Genomic DNA, 19,105 nt, shown 5'->3' with positions numbered 1-19,105 from the left:
GATCTGGTGCGATTTCTTGCAACTGTGAACTGGTTTCCTTGGGTTGCAGATTGGTAATTCGAATTGCCAGGATCAACAGAGGCCATGTTCGCCGTTAATGGCGGAACAGGCTCTGATACCATGTGAGAGGTATTCAACCTCTTAGCCATGAATACATGAACAAGAAACAGAGGAACAAGAAAGAAGAAGAAAGGCAGAGGACAAGAGAGAAAGAGAGAAGAGAGAAAGAAATCTCTTATTGATAAATCTGAGCTTTACACAGTTATACATGTACGAAAAACAATAGAGAAAGAATTCAACATGTGGGAAAATAACAGAAGGGTAGGTAGTAACAGAAATAACTACCACCCTAACTAACTCCTAACAGTCTATCCTAACAATGGTAGTCTTTATGAGTTTTGCGCAACGGTCATAGATACTTGGAATCTTCTTCTACGATGGAGGATTTTGATCCGCCTCCAAGCTTCATCATCTACTTTGGGTTTCTCTGGTGGACCCTCGATTCGGCATTCGAGTTGCGTCTCCCATGGTTAAGTTGTTAGATAAATTAAATAACCCAAAATACAAAATTGTATATAATATAAAATACAATAATAATAAATAATAATTAGGTATACGTACCTAATTGATCCACATCAATTACCACAATTTGATAATGCAATACTATTAACTAAGTCTTCCTCCCTAGGCCTCTAAATGAGAAGCAAATTTATTTTTCTGATTATCAAAAGTATACAATTGTGATGAGAAAATACGTATTTATAGAATTAGGGAGGAGACTTAGCTACATATCCCTACTTGGATTGGGCCTGCTCATCAAAAGCTTCAGTTAACTAGAAATGTCCACACTTCTACTTCACCTAGACTTTACACACAGATGCTAAGCCCATGAACTATTGATCACCAACAATATGGGCTAACACAACAAAGAACTATCCAATCAACCCAAGTTTTAATAAAACCAATAAAAATTAATGTAAGCCCAAATAAAAAGTCTAACATTCTCCCACTTGGGCTACATTAATTTTAATACATGTATTATATATCAAAATAATTTTGTTTGAAAACGACTCATGGGTTGAACAACAGGAAAATATTTATGGCCACTTTAAAAATGATAGTTTTCTGATAGCATCTCAACATACCAGTCCAATTTAACCTTTGATAATGAACTATGACAGTCATATTGTTATTAACTCAACAAAAGACATTCATAATTACAAATACTAAAGTATTAAATCGACATGGTCAATAAGTCTAGTATAGTGTGGTAATTAGAAATTATGTTCAACATGTAATCAATTTAAAATAACAGTATATCCTTATCAGTCCTTAATTTCACTGATACTGTGATGCTTAATAAATAAGCCAGTGAAATTAACCACACACTACTTAATAATTAAGTCAGTATCACTAAACATGCTTAAAAAATTAAGCCAACAAAATATTACTGTCATTAAGTAATTAAACTTAAAGACAATAATCACAACAAGATATGAACTACATGCTTTCAATTCAATCATTCTCGAGAATATAGCAAAGTATAACTGAAAGCAAAAACAACCAATAAAAAATAATTATTGGCCCACCAAATAGTTCATAACATCAACAAGTAAATTACATATAAATGTAATCTCAAAATATAGAACAAGAAAGTAGTGCATTTATAAATGTAAATGTTTAATGTGATAGTTAAATATACTAATAAAATAATAGAAATGACATAAATGTAAATGAAAAAGTAGTGCATTTATTGTGGTATAAATTTTACATCATAGCAAATATTGTGCCAAATTTGGCACAAAATTTGCTATGTGCCAAATTTACATCATTTTTTGGCACACTATTATAACACACTTTTTGTTAAATGAGCTATATTTTAGTTTTTCACCACTTATTTACACTTCCATTAGAGACACTCTTAGACACCATCCTAAATACACTCTAAACATCAACATTATATAGCTATGTCAACTTGGTAAATGATTTATCAAAAAAATATTATTTTTTAAAAAATAATATGTCAACTTTCCTCATTCTTATAAAAGTTAACAAAAAAAAACTTAATTATGATAATTAAACATGAATGGATAAATTAAGAAGAAAAAAAAAAGAAACTTTATGAAGAACATTTAATGATCTTATTCGAGCAGCTTGAGATTCACAAAAGTGTCAAAGCTTGAGAAAAGTATGAGAAATTATTAGGGTTTTAATTTTTGTCAATTTAGTTATGTAGGTAACATTAGAATAATTTTTTAAATATAAAAAATAAAATAGTAAGAATAATTTAAGTGGTGTTTGGTAACACTTTTTTTAATCAGTTTTCTGTTTTTAAAATTGGAAAAGTGAAAATATTTTTCAAAAACATGTTCTATAAAACTGTTTTTACTTTTCAATTTTGTAATTGAGAATCAAAATTTTAAAAACAAAAAAAAAAAGTCACTTTCAATATTTTTTTAACATTTTTTTTTCTTAATTAATATTTTAGACTCCTACCAGACCCAAACCCAACTCTCCCCAAAGTGACCTGGCGCTGAACCCGACCTCTGACCCGAACCCGAATACGACTCCGAACCTAGACCCGACTTAAATAAAATCAAAAAATGAAAATAAAAAACAAACTTTACGAAACACACTTTTGTTTTTTATTTTTAAAATTAAAAAACAAAAGTAATTACAGAATCAATTTTTGTTTTTCAAAAATAAAATTTTTATCTTTAAAAAATTTTATTTTTCATTTTGTGATTAAAAAATTAAAAAACAAAAGTGTTACCAAACGACACCTTAGTTATATAATACGTAAAACATATATAATTTTAGATTTTCAAAAGTATGGTTAGATTCTTTTTAAATTAATTAATAAATTAATCAATCAATATTTATTATAACTCTAATGAAAAATTAAAAAAAAATAAGAAAATTTAGTAATAACTTTAATGAAAAACAAAAAAAAATAACAAGAAAATTAAGGAAAAAATAAATAGAGGTATGTATTTTATATCAATTAATATTTATGAAGCTAATAAAAAATTAAAAAAATGAGAAAATTAGAACGTCATGTCACCGTCTCATATCTCTCCTTTATACAGATATATACATTATTTAGTTTCCAAAAATAATACATATACGAGAGAGAGGAGAGGAGGATATGCGAGGTTAATGGAAGTGGAGATCTCATTAAAGATTGCCAAAGTTGAAGGTTGTTCTTGGGCAATAGCCTGCCGCATGAGGAGAACGAAGGTGGATGCTTGGAGAGAATGGTGTCGCCGCACGGCCAAACGTCTTTGTTGGTGGCTCTTTGGCATGGAGCCAGGAGGAGAGAGAGAGAGAGAGAGAGAGAGAGAGAGAGAGAGAGAGAGAGAGAGAGAGAGAGAGAGAGAGAGAGAGAGAGAGAGAGAGAGAGAGAGAGGGAAAGACAAATATGTGTAGAGGGACGAGAAAGGGAACGCATGGTCAGGGTTTGCCTTGGGCAAGGACGGCCAAAGAACAACTGGTGGAGGTTATTGTCGAGGAGGGTACAGAGAGAGTAGAGAGAGTGTCGAAGGACATAGGATGGCAAGAAGATGAAAAATAATTTTGGGGCCTTAGGGTTTTAATTTTTTGCTTTAATTTATACCCACGTGTTTTATTTACAGAAATGAATAAAATTAAAAAAAAAATAATTAAGAAACTAATTTGCTTTTTTTTAAAACATATACTTACACGCCAGTCATGACTGGGTATACATGTCCTGATATACCTGGCGTGTCACTATACCATAAATCTTATAATTAAAATAATTAGATATATGATTATGATATAGTGACGCATAAGGCAGGTTGGGACATCCTTTCCCACTCAGTCTCGGCCTGACTTTAACTATGGGTTAGCATTTTAAATATATATAAAAAAAAATAAGAAAACTAGGTATTTCTCATGTCCTTCATATTTTTAGTGACCCACATTACATGAAACTAGCTCCGAAAGTTTAGAGTCTAATTATGTGGGTCACTTAAAATTACTCATAACTTTTTAGTAACCCGCACAAAATGTAGGTTACTAAAAATCACTCCTAACTTTTTACTAAGTCTCACAAAAATATAGGTTATTATATAGTGTCATTAAAATGTCAAATTGTAGTAGTGGAATCAAAATCTCATTGTTCCATCTTATATACACTTATAAATAAGTACTATTTATATCTCACGTGAGACTCTTTGCAATATCACACACTTCACTCTTTTTTTTTTTTTTTTTTTTTTTTTTTTTTTAAATTCAACAAAATTCAAACAAATTACTACTAAACAGTTTTGAGTTTACATTACTCTACAAGAGCTGCTAGCCATGTTAGAAGAGATGGAGATGGATTATTTATATTGTTGTTAAATAAAAATGTTGATCATATGTATATAAGATATATTGTTGTAATTAATATAAATTTTATTTACATGCTAAAAGTTTATACCACAAAGGGAAACATAAATTGTTTCACTTAAACAAGTTTAAGTTATATGTACTAGCGAAACTTATTCAAACACATCAAAATTATGTAATATGAAAACATCAACTTGAACTAACTATTATAAGTTTGTAAATGATATTTGATATCCATGATCATGTTGGGAATATTCAATTCAGAATTCAGCATCTCTAATCATTCCAATGGTCCTGCTAGCTAATTATCATTCAACATCTTATCCATAACCTCGTCCCAATCCATCTGCAAAAGGCATAACCAATATAAATTTATACATTCTTATAATATATTTAAAAAACTTAGCATTCCAATATTTTAACCTCATTTAGCACATGAGTAGGAATGTTTAGGAACTGATCAGTAAGATCAACAACTTCTCCCATGCTTTCCTGCACATATTTGAGCATACATACATATATATATATACAAATAGATAATATTAGCATAATCAATAATGTTATGAAAATTATTCAATATAGTCGGCCTAACTTTTTTTATGATTATATACTTGCAAGTAATATCATAATTGAGAGTACATATAATTCAACTTGCCTGAAATTCGTCAAAGACTGGAAAATAATCTTCTGATGGAAGCAAATTACTATCAAGGGTTTGCGACACACCTTTGTCCTGTTGATTATATTGATATATAATAATGAAGCAATGAGCAATAATATATATGGCTTTTAATATAGTACTCCCCATTCCCTGGTTATAATATACTTGTAATATATAATATCACAATAATTTTATAAGTTGTATGTTACTTATAATTTGAAACGAAATTGGCATTCTATTCCATACATAGATTTTCAAGTTTGGATGAAAGAAAGACTGATTAATTGGTAAAAAATTCAAACGAATAAAATTCAAAATTGAAAAAGCAAATAGATAGGGCTACAAATAATATGCAAAAAAAAAAAAAAAAAATTAAGATTAATATACGCAATTATTGTATGTACGCTATTTAAAGTTGGCATATAGTATTGCTATAGAGCTATAAGATATAATTATTATTGAGGATTGTTTTCATTTCTTCAATCAAAGATTTGTTATAGCTAGAAAAATTTCTCTATCATGTGAATATACATATGTATACGTATTACGTATTAATGAGTAGTAGGAGGAATTAATAAGAAATTAAGTTAGATATATATATGCTATAAATGTTGATGGTTTGGTTGGTTGGCATACCTGACTTAAGGATTCTCCATTCTTGTTAATAGTTGGTACTTCATTTTCTTGCACAAGAGATGTGCTTGAAGCGATTGCAGAAAATTGATTAGCAATAATGGGGTTCTGATTGTTAACTTGGTTTGCTGGTGGAGAGTTCGCTACTTCAGCCTGATAGCATATACATATATCAAATAGGTCATAAGGGATTTGTCTTATTTTTCTTATATATTATTTAAATACAAATAATAATTAATCACCTGAAAATTAGGCAGTGAAATGTTGTCAAGCTCGTCAATAAAATCATCCCTAATGACGACATTGTCAACATTGGAAACTGGAATTTGTTCACCAAGAGACGCAGAAGAAGTACCCTTATTGGTTACAACACCAAATATATTATTAAAATCATCATTATTGATTTTCAGATCATCACTCATTCTATAATCGTTCCCAACATTTCTATCTCCTTCTTCCACATTATTTAACTCATCAGAGCCAGATTGTTGTTGCAAAACAAAGGGTTCTGGTGGCACTGGCAAAGAGGGTGGTACCACCTGTGAAGAAGGCTGCATATGAGTTTGAATATTTTGTTGATGAATATAATTGAAATTGTTGATGGAGGAAACAAGACATTGTGAAGTCTTCACTTTAGTAGTATTAGTATTTGTCCTCTCACAACCATGATGATTAGAAGGTAATAAGAATCCATCTTCTAATTGACTAGTGCCAACAATGCTATTGGTATTACTAGTAGTCTTCCCATTCATATAATTGACATTATTGTAACCTTGTACTAGGCCATTATTTTTCACTGAACCATAGCCATTGTCAACAAAACATTTTAGTTTTTGTTGCTGCCCTCCAATACCATTTATGACCTGATTCGTTGGTAACATTCTGAGTGATGATGAGCTACCGACATTGGCACGGTAGTTGATCATATTATTTGAGTACATTCCGCTCAAGCTACCAGTAGTGGCCCCACCATTATTATTACCAGCCAAACTGTCAATTGGACAAGTATTGTCGTTGTTCATTTGAGTTGATGAGTACATTCCAACCGAGCTTTCTCTGGTATTTTTATTGATCAATTGGTTTAAATAAGTGCCACGATGAATCGTTTGGCTTGACTGTATTCCACTGTTTGAACCACCATTGATCATCATCTGGTTTGACGAGTATACTCTGGTACCATTATTATTCATCTTAGTGGATGAGGATCTCATTCCAATTGATAAACCATTTATGCTATTAGCTGCTTCATTAATGTAATTGAAATATGGAGCATCATTATTAATGGCTGTACTTCTGAAAAGGCGGTTAGGAGTTGTTGATCCATTTAAAATTCCAGCAGAAGTGGTGTGCACAAACCTATTTGAATAATTATTACCAGTTCCACTATCAACAATATATTCATTATTGTTATTATTATTCAAAGCTCCTCTGAAAGTGAGTGGATGAATGTGTCCATAGCCATAGGTAGGAGGACGAATCTGGTGGTGTTGAACAACATCATAAGTAGCGGTCATCATAGGTTGAGGCAACTCTATGGAACGACTATTTGAAGCTTTTTGTTGGTGGTGATGTGGTGGAATAGCATAGGAGGAATATGGTGGTGTTATAGCATTACTGTTTGGTGGGCTGTAACTCATAATAGGTGATGATGATGATGATGATGACGATGAAGGGTGATGGATGTTATGATGAAATATGTTGATGTTGTAATTGTTATTATTATTGGGCGTCATGGATGACAGTAATGGTTGCAATGGTCGATATGGGGCTCGGTTATAATTTCTACTGATACCTGATGAAGAAGTAGAAGCTTCATGGCTCTGCAAGGCAAATGCTTGTGGATATCCCGCAGCAAAGCTTGACTTCAATATTCTATCAGTCATTGCTTGTGTTGCTGTCATATTTAACAGTCCCTTGTCAGCTACTTTCTTCAAGAACATCCGATATTTCTGTGTGTCATTCATCATATATACATCAAATTAATAAATAATAAATGTGTACAATTTTATGAATGTTAAACTGTGTACGTAAAAATAAATTTTTGTTTTATATTTCTAATAATATTTTCACTAATAAAATATGTGTTGTCTTCAACTAAAATTTGTCATACAATATATTTTAAAGTTTCGTTTCTATGTATAATGTTTCGATGTGGATAGACATATTTTTTTAATACTCCAAGTATAAAGTATTAAAAAAAATTAAAATAGAAAAAAATGTCACTATTAGTGTTGTAATATTGTGAGGAAATATGCATACTTGTAGATGACTGGCTACATTTTCTCTAGTCAGTCCAGGGACATTCATAAAATCAAGAATCTTCTTAGGGACCGCCTCTGATAGAGAAAAGAAACATACACACATATTAGTGACTATGCAACATTATAATGATGATATAGAGCATATATAAAACTATTAAAGGTTTACTCACTATCCAAAGTAAGGTGTTTTATGGCAAGAAGAAAGCGATTCTGAAGTGAATTAGTCCAAACTACTTTAGTCTTCTTAGGAGCTTTGCGTTTGTCATGATAATTATCATCTCTTCCGTATCCATGACTTGCTGATGATTTATTGGAACCATGTGTAGTATTATTTATTCCATCAACGTTAATACTACTACTAGACCTAGTAGTACTTGATGAGTCTCCTTTTCCATGGTTGTTTTGGACTAAAGTCTCAATAATAGCTACATCATCATCATTTGTTGGTGATGTTGATGAAGCAGAAGAGATTACATTTACGTTGTTGCTATTATTATCTGCTGGCTCGAAAAGTACAATCTCTTTGCCTCGTCCAAGTACTTGAGTAGCATCAAATGAGTCTTTCACTGGTATCATTGTGTCCACCACCTGCCCTTGATTATTCATCACGATATCAATAGTAGTACCATTGTCCATTTCTTCATCAATATTCACATTTGATTTCTCTTTCTTGTATTTGATTGCATATTGCCAAAGATTCTTCAAATCATTTGGGGTCACAGGTTTCAGTATGAAAAGAGCCATTCCACTTTGTGCACTACGTAGCAATACAGTTTCTCTGTCATCCGCTGACATCACTGGATTGTAATAACCAATAATAAAAGGCAAATTAATGAGATACCATTCGTGTGTATATATGATATATATAAGTATCAATAGGATAGTTTTCTATAAATTGATCACATTTATCTAAATTTACACATTTATACAAAGAAGATGTATCAGATACATAAAAGGATATATCAAATAGGCACAATATCAATATACAATGTATCCGGACTGAGTCGGAACCCTAGCAGAGGCACTCAAGAAGAAAAGCCTAACATTTACCCGTCATTGCCTTCGCCATATTCAATGTATATGAGTTTATCAAATATACATGAATGTATCAAATATAAACATAATTATACATATTTTAACATATATATGAGTTATTATTTTTTAAAGCTTTTAAAAACATTATATATATGAAAATATATATTTTTTTTATATGTAATAATACTTACTAATAACTGGGAGTTGAAATTCTTTATCAATTTGTTCCTGTAACTGAAAACCATTCATGTAAGGCATATGAAAATCTGTAACCACCAAATCAATTAAGCCTTTTTGTGTGCGAAGAGTTGCCAAAGCATCCAGAGGATTTTTCACAGTCATCACTGGAAGGTAAGCAAACAAAATTGGTTGAATCAAAATATACTAACAAAAAAAAAAAAAAAATATAATAATTAATAATAAATATTTTTAGATATTCATCACGAAAAAAAAACTAAGTAATCAAGACATTCAACAATATGTATAGATAATAGAGTAAAATAATGCAATCAAATACATGAAGTTATGGAATAGTACACACGTTTGCCTATTTAAACATGTTTATAATAGGATGAGCTTAAATAGTGAATATTACATGAATAAGTATAAAAATAGTAATTAAACACGGTATTTTTATTAACATTTCTCTTCTTCATAATTAATCAATTCAGAAACGAAGAGAAATTTTTATTTCTTAGAGAAAAAACAAAAGCACTAGCAATAAGGATTTCTATAGTTATATAATAAGCCACGAAAGGAAGAAAACATAAATGAAAAGTTAATTTCAATATTTAAAAATATAGAATATGTATGGATCCATTTTATCTAATTATTTAATTAGGATTTTAAATATATAATTATAATATATATCTAAATAGATATAATATATAAGTTATTTTTCAAATAAAAAATAGAGATATCGCATGGCTTTTTTTCAAAAAAAATAAAAATAAAAATAAAAATCTAACCCTAGATACCATTAAATACATAAAATTTAGGGCCTTTTTCATTTTTATACTTCAAAACAGTTTTTTTTTTTTTTTACGGAATTCTACATAGAAACTACTATTGCAACTAGCGCTGCAAACTAAATTGCAACAAAAAAATCGTACAGAAATCCCTATTGCAACTACCGCTACAACCACTTTAAAAACCTAAACCGTAAATTTGAAAAAAAAAAAAAGTTAAAAAAACAGTATATGGGTAATTCCCCTAAAATTTAAAGCTTCCTATATTCAACATATGGACAGCAAATCTCCAAAATGGATTTTATCGACCATATGACAAATTAGCGATATAACAATTGTAATATATTATTTGGAATAATAAATAATTATTAAAAGAATAAATAACGTTATAAGTACTCAAAGTTTCAAATTTGTAAGTTACATAATTTTAATATTTATTTTAGCAGCATAAATACTTAATATTTGTAAAACTGTAATTTTTTTCTACTTGTATCAGTATTATTATCTTAAACAGGGCATATATTAGGCTCAAATTCTAGATCATGTGGTTTAGACAGAAACATATATATCATGAGTTACTTTTAAATGTTCATTTAATAAATTTAAAAAGCGGAATCTGTACGAAACAAGAGAAAAATTATAATTTTACAAATATTGGGTACCTATGTCTCTAAAAATACATATTAGATTTATGAGACTTACAAACTTAAAACATTAAGTATTTATGTTGTTATTTACTTTTATTAAAATATGCAAGTATTTTATATCAATTTCATACAACAATAAATATTATTTGGATTGATAATAAAAAACGTGTAAGAATTTTTATAGCATCTAATTCATAGGTAATGAATTAAAAAAAAAATTAAGAACACGTACATGAGACGCGAACTGAAATGGAAATACACGAATTTGATTGTAGATATAGATTTTTTTTTTTCAATTGTAAATAGATTTTTTTAAGGTGCAATAGTAAATAGATATTAGTTTAAAAGATGTGGGACAAAAAATCCAATTAAATGCAATCTCTTAATTTGAAAAAATACAATATATATTATTCATTCAAACAAAAAGGGAATAAATATATATAGCTACCAACCCATAATTTAGTTTTGGTAATTGAATAAATATTATGAGTTTGATTAAAGAGTAATTAAAACATGCATAAAATGGAAGAATTCGAGCACGAAGGATTCTTGTAATCTTATTCTTTGTAATTAGTGGGGGAGTAAACATAAAAATTAAAACAAAATGAAAATTATTTTTTTTTTTAAAAAAATAATATATAAAAAAAAAATACAAAGAAAGGGAGTATAAATATAAAAATATTTCCAAATTAAAGTATAAATATAAAAACATATAAAAAAATGACTAAATTGTAAATAAAAAAAAACTAATATTAAAATTCTAGGGTAGGCATATGCCACTCCTAGTCTCTCGAGTCTGCCACATAGATATGGAATACTTCTTAATGAGTATTACACATTGATTGTTACTAAATAAATTTAACTAATATAAATATTAATTTTAAAAATATTAAACCATCAAATTGTAATATAATAATGAATAATAAAAGATAAATCTGAATTTATATGCTTAATTTAATTACTTAATTAAAAAAAATAAAAAAAAATATCTCTTTCTATACCATATAAAATTATATTCATATAAATATTTCAAAGACACGCTCAAGTTAATAATATTAAGGATCACGATGAGTTTTGCAAAGGCTATAGGAAAACTAGCACTGAGTATTATAATATTAACTTCAAAAATAAGAGAAAGAAAAATAAAAACAATCCTTTAAAGTAATAATAAATATATATAAGCCAAATATATATATTTATATACCAGATATTTAAATATTTTAGTGTGTTACATTTAATAATATTGGTGTTTCAATTATATTTACTCAATAATAATTGATGTCTATTATTATTGTTGTTATATTTGAGAACATTGTACGTAAAAATATGATTAAAAGTATTTATAATATTTTAAGTATTTTAAATTTAAATTTAAATTTTTCTATATAAAATATTTATATAATTTTTGTTTTTTTTAATATATATAATAAAATTAATTTTTTTATATAAAATATTTACATAATTTTTATTTTTAAATATATAAAATAATATTATAATATTAATTAAGAATATTTTGTTAAAATTAACGTAAAAAACTAAAAAAAATACTATTAAACAAAAAATTCTATTAAATAACTACTTTTTATATAAAAATAAATATATATATTTATATTTTATACCTAAAAAATTGCAGAAAACAATTAAATAAAACATTTGTCATAATTTAGTTAAAAAATTGATGAAAATGATATATCATGAAGAAACAATGTTTGGATTTCTCACAACACCCCAACTAACTATAATGAAAGAAAATATACTTTTTTTTGAAGTAGTAAAATTCAGTTATGTTTTAAATGTTATACACTTATTCTTTTTATTATTTTTTTTTTTTGGCAAAACCTCCTTAAATTTATTATTTTTTTTTTTGTAAATATGAGGTGTCAGTTAAATATATCATCATTAAATACCAATTGGATGACCTATTATGTACACATGTATATACATGAAAGTAAAACTTAGAAGCCAATACAGTAATAATGCAGTTAGTATTTAATAGTGATATCTAATTGACACCTCAAATTTACAAAGAATTTTAAACATAAGGAAATAATTTTACCACAAAAAAAATAAGGGATTTAATTGTGTAAAAAGTCAAAACATAAAAGAGTTTCGCTGTAAATAACTTTTTTTAATATATTTTATTTATAATTTTACAATTTAAAATATTTATTTTATAAAATAATAAAATACTATTTAAAAGTTTCAAAATTACAAAAATATAATTTTCTATCCAAAAAATAAGAAAAAAACTAAAATAAAACGAAAAATCAATCTCAAAACAAATATAAATTAACTATAAATAAGTTATAAACAATCAAAATCAACGAGAAAACTAACCTCATAACAACTATAAATCAATTCTAAAATAAGTAAAAAAGGATATCCAACAGTTTACTCGAAGTTTGTAATTTGGTAAATAAAAAAAATTCAAACTGTAAAAATAAAAATTTCTCTGTATAAACGTATTTTTGTAAAAAAAAAAAAAATTAATTTTTTATCTATTATGTAAAAATTTCAGCTTAAAATTTTTATAAAGGAAAAGAAATGGTAAGATTTGGCTTATATACCTTTATATCTCAATATCCTAAGCATTGCTGAAACCAAAGAGAGAGTTGTGGTATCATCATCTACAACCAAAACATGAAGATCCATTAGAGGACGATAGGATTCCGGGAGAGAACATTCACCCACAATATTATATCTGTTGTAATCCATTTGTATTGAAAGTGTGTTGAAACCACTCATGAGGGTGGGTTTATATAGCATCAAAAAGTTACTTATAGTCACTCCTATATAATTAAGAGATCAAAAAGGTATATATTGCATTTATAACTATATAGGTCTCCTTATATAAAGAGACTACCTGAAAACAAGAGGAGGGAATCTTATGCTGGTATTTCCACTCCTTTCTTTCTCCCCAATATATTTTTTCTTTTAAGAAAATAATATTTGGCCATATCATCGTTTTCCTACCTATGTTTTTACTTAATAGGAAAAATATAATCAACATTTTTAGCCTTTTAGCATACCAATGATTAGAAACCCCAAATATATCTGCTCTTTATAGAAGATTTTAGAATCTTCTTTTACCCAAATATAAGTTCATAGATTTTGATTTTCTATGTTGGAGTGGTTTTACATAGGTAGTTTCAAATTAAACTGTGTAAAGACTATGTATATCTTCCTTTATACATCAATAATATTATAGATTTTATATGCAAAACTACATTAAAAATGATAATAATAATAAATAAAACAAAAAAAAAAATTGAATATCATTATTAATATAATTAAAAAAATTGTTCCTATAATTTTTTAAAAAAATATATATTTAATAATTTTTATTTGTTTAGCAGAATATTTTAAGAATATAAGAATATATTCCGTTAAATTTAAGGTTGTTATTAATTAATAAAGTTAATTTTATAAATATATTTATAAATATTAATATTATTTATTTTAATTTAATTTAATATATAAATATTAATATTATTTTGTTTAGATTAATTAAATTTATATTAATTTTAAATAAATTTAAATATATAAAAATATTAATATATTATTTAACATTGTTATTTTTAATATTGTGAGTATGTTTAATTTTAATATTCTTTAATTTTATATTTATTTTTCTTAAATTTTTAAGGCTAAAAATATTTTTTAAAAATTAATAAAATTAAAGATTAATTAGTTTCTTTAACTTATAAAATTTTAATACAAAGCAACACTAAAAATTTACAATATAACTAAGTATACTTCCACGTAATAATAACCTAATATATATATATTAATTCATTAACTAAACAGTAATATATACAGATAAATAATAATAATAATAATAATAATAATAATAAGTACTATATTAATTGTGTATTCTCTGTTTCTTTTCTAACTAAAAATATTTACTTTGATTACAAAATATATAAAGACAACTCGAATAAAATAAAATATTGTTGTTTTATAAAATGAAAAAAAAATATAGAAAATTGTATATTTATTTTTTTGATATGATTGATCATATAAAAGTTAGAAAAAAGAAAAAAAAAAAACAAGTGTGTGATTGATCATATATAAAAGTTACATTAAAAAATAAGAGTAAGTAAGAAAAATTAAAATTAAAATTGATATGCATGAGAAACATACTTGGTGTAGTTATAAAAGTATACTTTGGTTAAGTATTGTTTTTTTTTTTTTTTGAGAAATTTAACTGTTATTATAAATGGTCACTACAAGAAATGTCACTTTTGCCAGCACAAAGTTGGTATTGCGCTGGTAAAATAGAATTTACTTATGATGTGTTGGCAAAAGGGGGTTGGCAAATTAATGTTGCTATTAGAACTTATGTCAGCATAAAATGAAAAGCGCTGGCAAAAATGACTTTTTTCAGCACTTAAATGCATTGATAAAAGTTAGATTTTAGCCACTTCAAATGTACGCTGGTAAAACTTTGACCTCTTTGCCAACGCAATTCGCAAAATGCGCTGGTAAAAGTTATTTTTACCAGCGCATGCAGTAGCGAACTGTGCTGGTAAAAGTGACATTTCTTTGTAGTGGGTAATGGCTTAGTATTGTTAATAAAAGTATATTCCACTGGATACTAATTTATAGTATAGTTTCGTTATCTATTTGGCATAGTTATATTGTAACCGTTAAATTTAAAAGAAAAGATAATTGATAAATTATTGTTAACTCGATACATAAAAGTACAGTGTTTCATTAATATCTTCTAAATATAGATATTTGTGAAAATTGAATAAAATCGTAAAATATTAAATTAAATTTTATAATTAAATATACAAATTATATCATTTTAAATATATATAGGTAACTACTTAATAATTATATTTTTATTATAATCATCATGATTACATTTGTTTTAACATGTAATAGCACGTTACTAATAGGTATAATTTTTATTAAAATTAAATTAATTATAATTAATTATTTTCTTAAAATAATTGATTTTTAATTTAAATATTAAACAAAACCCTTTTTCAAGAATTAATATTTACAAATAATTTTATTTTTTATTTAAATCCCTATTATAATTATTTTAACAATCAAACTATTTAATTATAATATTTACAATAAAACTTTATTTTTTTTACAAATATTAGACTTCCACTCCTTTTAAAATAATTTTTTGAATAATTAATTTGTTTTTAAAAATGACATTTAATTTTTTTTTTCCAAAACCGCTTGACTCATCTTCCTCCTTTTTTTAAAAAAAAATCTCAATTTCAAAAATTAGGGTTTCAGTTTGTCTTAAATTAAACTGTGTAAAGACTATGTATATCTTTCTTCGTACATCAATAATATTATAGATTTTATATACAAGACTGCATTAAAAAAAATAATAATAATAAATAAAGCAAAAAAAAAAAAAGTAATAAAATATTGTTATTAATATAATTAAAATAATTGTTCCTATATTTTCTTTAAAAATATATATAATAGTTTTTGTTTGTTTAACGGAATATTTTAAGAATATAAAAATATTTTGTTAAATTTAACGGTGTTAGTAAAATTAATTTTATAAATTTATATACTTATATATTTAAATATTAATATTATTTATTTTAGATTAATTTAATATATTAAATATTATTTGCTGTAGATTAATTGAAATTATATTAATTTTAAATTAATTTAAATATATATAAATATTAATATATTATTTATAATTTATTATTATTATTATTATTATTATTATTATTATTATTTTTAATATTGGGAGTATGTTCAATTTTAATATTCTTTAACTTTATATTTATATTTCTTAAATTTTTAATACTATAAATATTTTTTAAAAATAAACAAAATTAAAAAATTAATTAGTTTCCTTTAATTTATAAAATTTTAAAAATACACAACTAAAATAAAAATTAAAAATATAATTAAGTATAATGTACATAACAATAACCTTATATATATATTAATTCAACTAACTAAACAATAATATGTATAATTTCAAAGTTAGTAAATAAATAATAATAATAATAATAATTCTATTAAGTACTATATATTGTGTATTCTCTGTTCCTTTTTTAACTAAAAATATTTACTTTGATTACAAAATATATAAAGTCAACTCGAATAAAAAAAAATATTGTTGTTTTATAATCAGACTTGCTTTTGCCTTTGGCAGCAGAGTCATTGTTTCTTCTATTGACATAACCAGGGGAAAAGCCAATGAGAAAGTAACATTTATCTCTAAGATAGCCTGATTTTTTACAATTGGAGCAGGTAGGACGTATTTTCTTATTTTTTGAGGTAAAGTTTGCTGTAGGGTTTGAATCAGGGGTTGCTGCAGGGTTGGGTGTGGAAGTAGCAGCTGCAATGGGATTAGTGTTTCTATTGCCAATAGTTCTTTGACGTTCTTGATGAACAATCATAGAAAACACTTTGTTCAGAGGAGGACAAAGGATCAAGAAGTAATACCTGATCTCGTACAGCATTATAGGAGTCACTGAGGCCTTTTAGAAATTGTAACACCTGATCATGGTTATGGTATTCTTGATTTCTGGCAGCAGCGACGCAAGTGCATGGTATTTTTGGGCGAAGTTGAGTAATCTCATCCCAAATTACAGTCAGTTTAGTAAAATATGTATTCATAGAGTCATCATCTTGATGAAGAAAGGTGAAATTTTCATTAAGTTTGAAAATCTGTGGACCATTACCTTGATTGAACCTATTGTTAAGTTCAGTTCACATGTCTACAGCAGTATCAAGATACATGATACCGCTCTTTATCTCGGGTGAAACCGAGTGAAGGATCCAAGATTGGACCATTTGATTACAACGAATCCAAGAACTGTATAAAGGATCATTTAAAGGGGGTTTGGGAAGCGTACCATCAAGAAAATATATTTTTTTACGTGAACCTATGGAAAACTTAAAATCTCGAGTCGATGGTTGAAAGTTCCTATCTGTCAATACCAGAGTAACAAGAGCTAGGCCTGGGTGATCTGCGATGCTGGGGTAGTAAGGGCTTCGTACATCCTCATAAGTTGGTCGATCTCCATGAACATGGTGATTTGGAGCAGCTGGAATAGGGACTCAAGGAGGAAGGTCTGTCGAGTTTTGAGATGCTGGAGGAGCGGGATTCTGAAGAGTATCGTCCACTTGATTGATGTGAGGGTCAGTGGAGGTACCAGAAGAACTGGCTCTCGTACGCACCATTGTTGAAGGCAGAGGAAGCTTGTGGTGGTTATGGTTCTTGGATTATAGCATCTGATACCATTTTTTTTTATTGATGAATCAGCAGTGTTTTCATTACTCCAATAAATCAATTTACAACCTAAGAGCACTCCAAACAAGGAACCTCAAATATATTTCCTATATAATACACAGTTTGAGTAAAATCCTACAAACTTACAAGGATCTAAACCAATCCAAATCTTGTAGCCCAACTTTCTTAGGCCAAATACTACATATTCTTTGTTTAACCATTTCTTTAACTATACATACAACTCTGTCTACATTTCCAACCTTGGAGTTCAATATTTGATCATTCCTAGTCTTCCAAACATGGTAGACTAAGCTTGCCAATGCAGCCGAGAGCACTTGCTTTTTTTAATTTGCTGGTTTTACTTCTTTCAATCCATCAGGTGAGTCTTGTGATAGTCAAAGTGGATGCATTCCACCCTAACCATTCTTTAATCTTTTGGAGGCCCTGCTGTGAGAAAGAATAAGAGAAGAAGAGATGCTCACACGTTTTAGCTAGAGTGTTGCATAGCACACACCTTGGATCATCAATAATTCTGAACCTGTGCAATCTCTCTTTTGTCCTCAACCTTCCCTGAATAGCAATCACATGATGAAAATGGTTTTAGGAGTGTTAAACCTCCCTCAAACTTCCTTACTCCAATGCACTCTATGCTGAGGAGGAGCAAGTAATTTGTACCCGAGGGATATATAGTACTTGGATTGGGTAAACTGTTGTACATCCACCATATTTTTAACCTGGTTCTTGGCATCTACTACCTTGTTCCAGTACCAACTCCCCTGTGTGGGGGCCCTGTAGCCCCACCAATCCTCATTCCGTATGTACACACTATGAACCCACTTAACCCACATGTTGTCTTCTTTATTAGCAATTGCCCAAACGTACTTGAACATTTCTGCTCTATTTCATTCGGCTACCTTCTTAAATCCAATGCCACCCTCTAATTTAGCTTGACCAACAAACTCCAAAGCTATTAGACCAGAACCATTCAGAGCATTCTGTCCTTTCCACAAAAAAGCTCTACAAATAGCTTCAATCTCATTAACTATCTTCTTGGGCAAAATTATTATTTGGCTCCAATATGAGTTAATAGTCATCAATACCGAATTCACAAGGACTACCCTGCCTGCAAATGAAAGGTTCTTGGTACTCCAGGTCTTGATTCAGGAGGTCATCTTCTCAGTAAGCACTTTGCAATCCTGCCCTGAGATTCTTTTAGCATAGATCGGCACTCCCAAGTATTTGAAACGAAGAAAATGAAAATAGAGTAAAGTGAAGAACCATCTTTATTTTATTGAAGAAATTGTATTGAATTGTGA

The 19,105-nt window shown here is 27.6% G+C and overlaps 1 protein-coding gene across 1 annotated transcript; it reads right to left on the bottom strand.

Annotated features, from left to right (window-relative positions):
* Window positions 1-4,372: 4,372 nt before the first annotated feature.
* On the bottom strand, window positions 4,373-13,448 carry LOC133037966 (uncharacterized). The gene is made up of 8 exons (XM_061115807.1): window positions 13,126-13,448; window positions 9,135-9,287; window positions 8,079-8,705; window positions 7,907-7,983; window positions 5,890-7,596; window positions 5,651-5,800; window positions 4,777-5,086; window positions 4,373-4,699 (listed from the first exon to the last, which is right to left on the bottom strand). The coding sequence occupies exons 1-7, from the start codon at window positions 13,322-13,324 to the stop codon at window positions 5,000-5,002; spliced, it is 3,000 nt and encodes a 999-aa protein (XP_060971790.1). The 5' UTR covers window positions 13,325-13,448; the 3' UTR covers window positions 4,373-4,699; window positions 4,777-4,999.
* Window positions 13,449-19,105: the final 5,657 nt, after the last annotated feature.

This window comes from Cannabis sativa, chromosome 5, assembly GCF_029168945.1.
Source record: "Cannabis sativa cultivar Pink pepper isolate KNU-18-1 chromosome 5, ASM2916894v1, whole genome shotgun sequence".
Lineage (NCBI taxonomy): Eukaryota > Viridiplantae > Streptophyta > Magnoliopsida > Rosales > Cannabaceae > Cannabis > Cannabis sativa.
This window is presented reverse-complemented; position numbering and strand designations above follow the sequence as displayed.

Excerpts from the sequence above, each read along its gene's own strand:
- LOC133037966 (XM_061115807.1), bottom strand. The coding sequence starts at position 13,324 with ATGCTATATAAACCCACCCTCATGAGTGGTTTCAACACACTTTCAATA. Across the intron at positions 8,706-9,134 it reads ATTTCAACTCCCAGTTATTA|TGATGTCAGCGGATGACAGA; the intron begins GTAAGTATTATT and ends ATTACAATCCAG. Across the intron at positions 5,801-5,889 it reads TTTCACTGCCTAATTTTCAG|GCTGAAGTAGCGAACTCTCC; the intron begins GTGATTAATTAT and ends ATATGCTATCAG.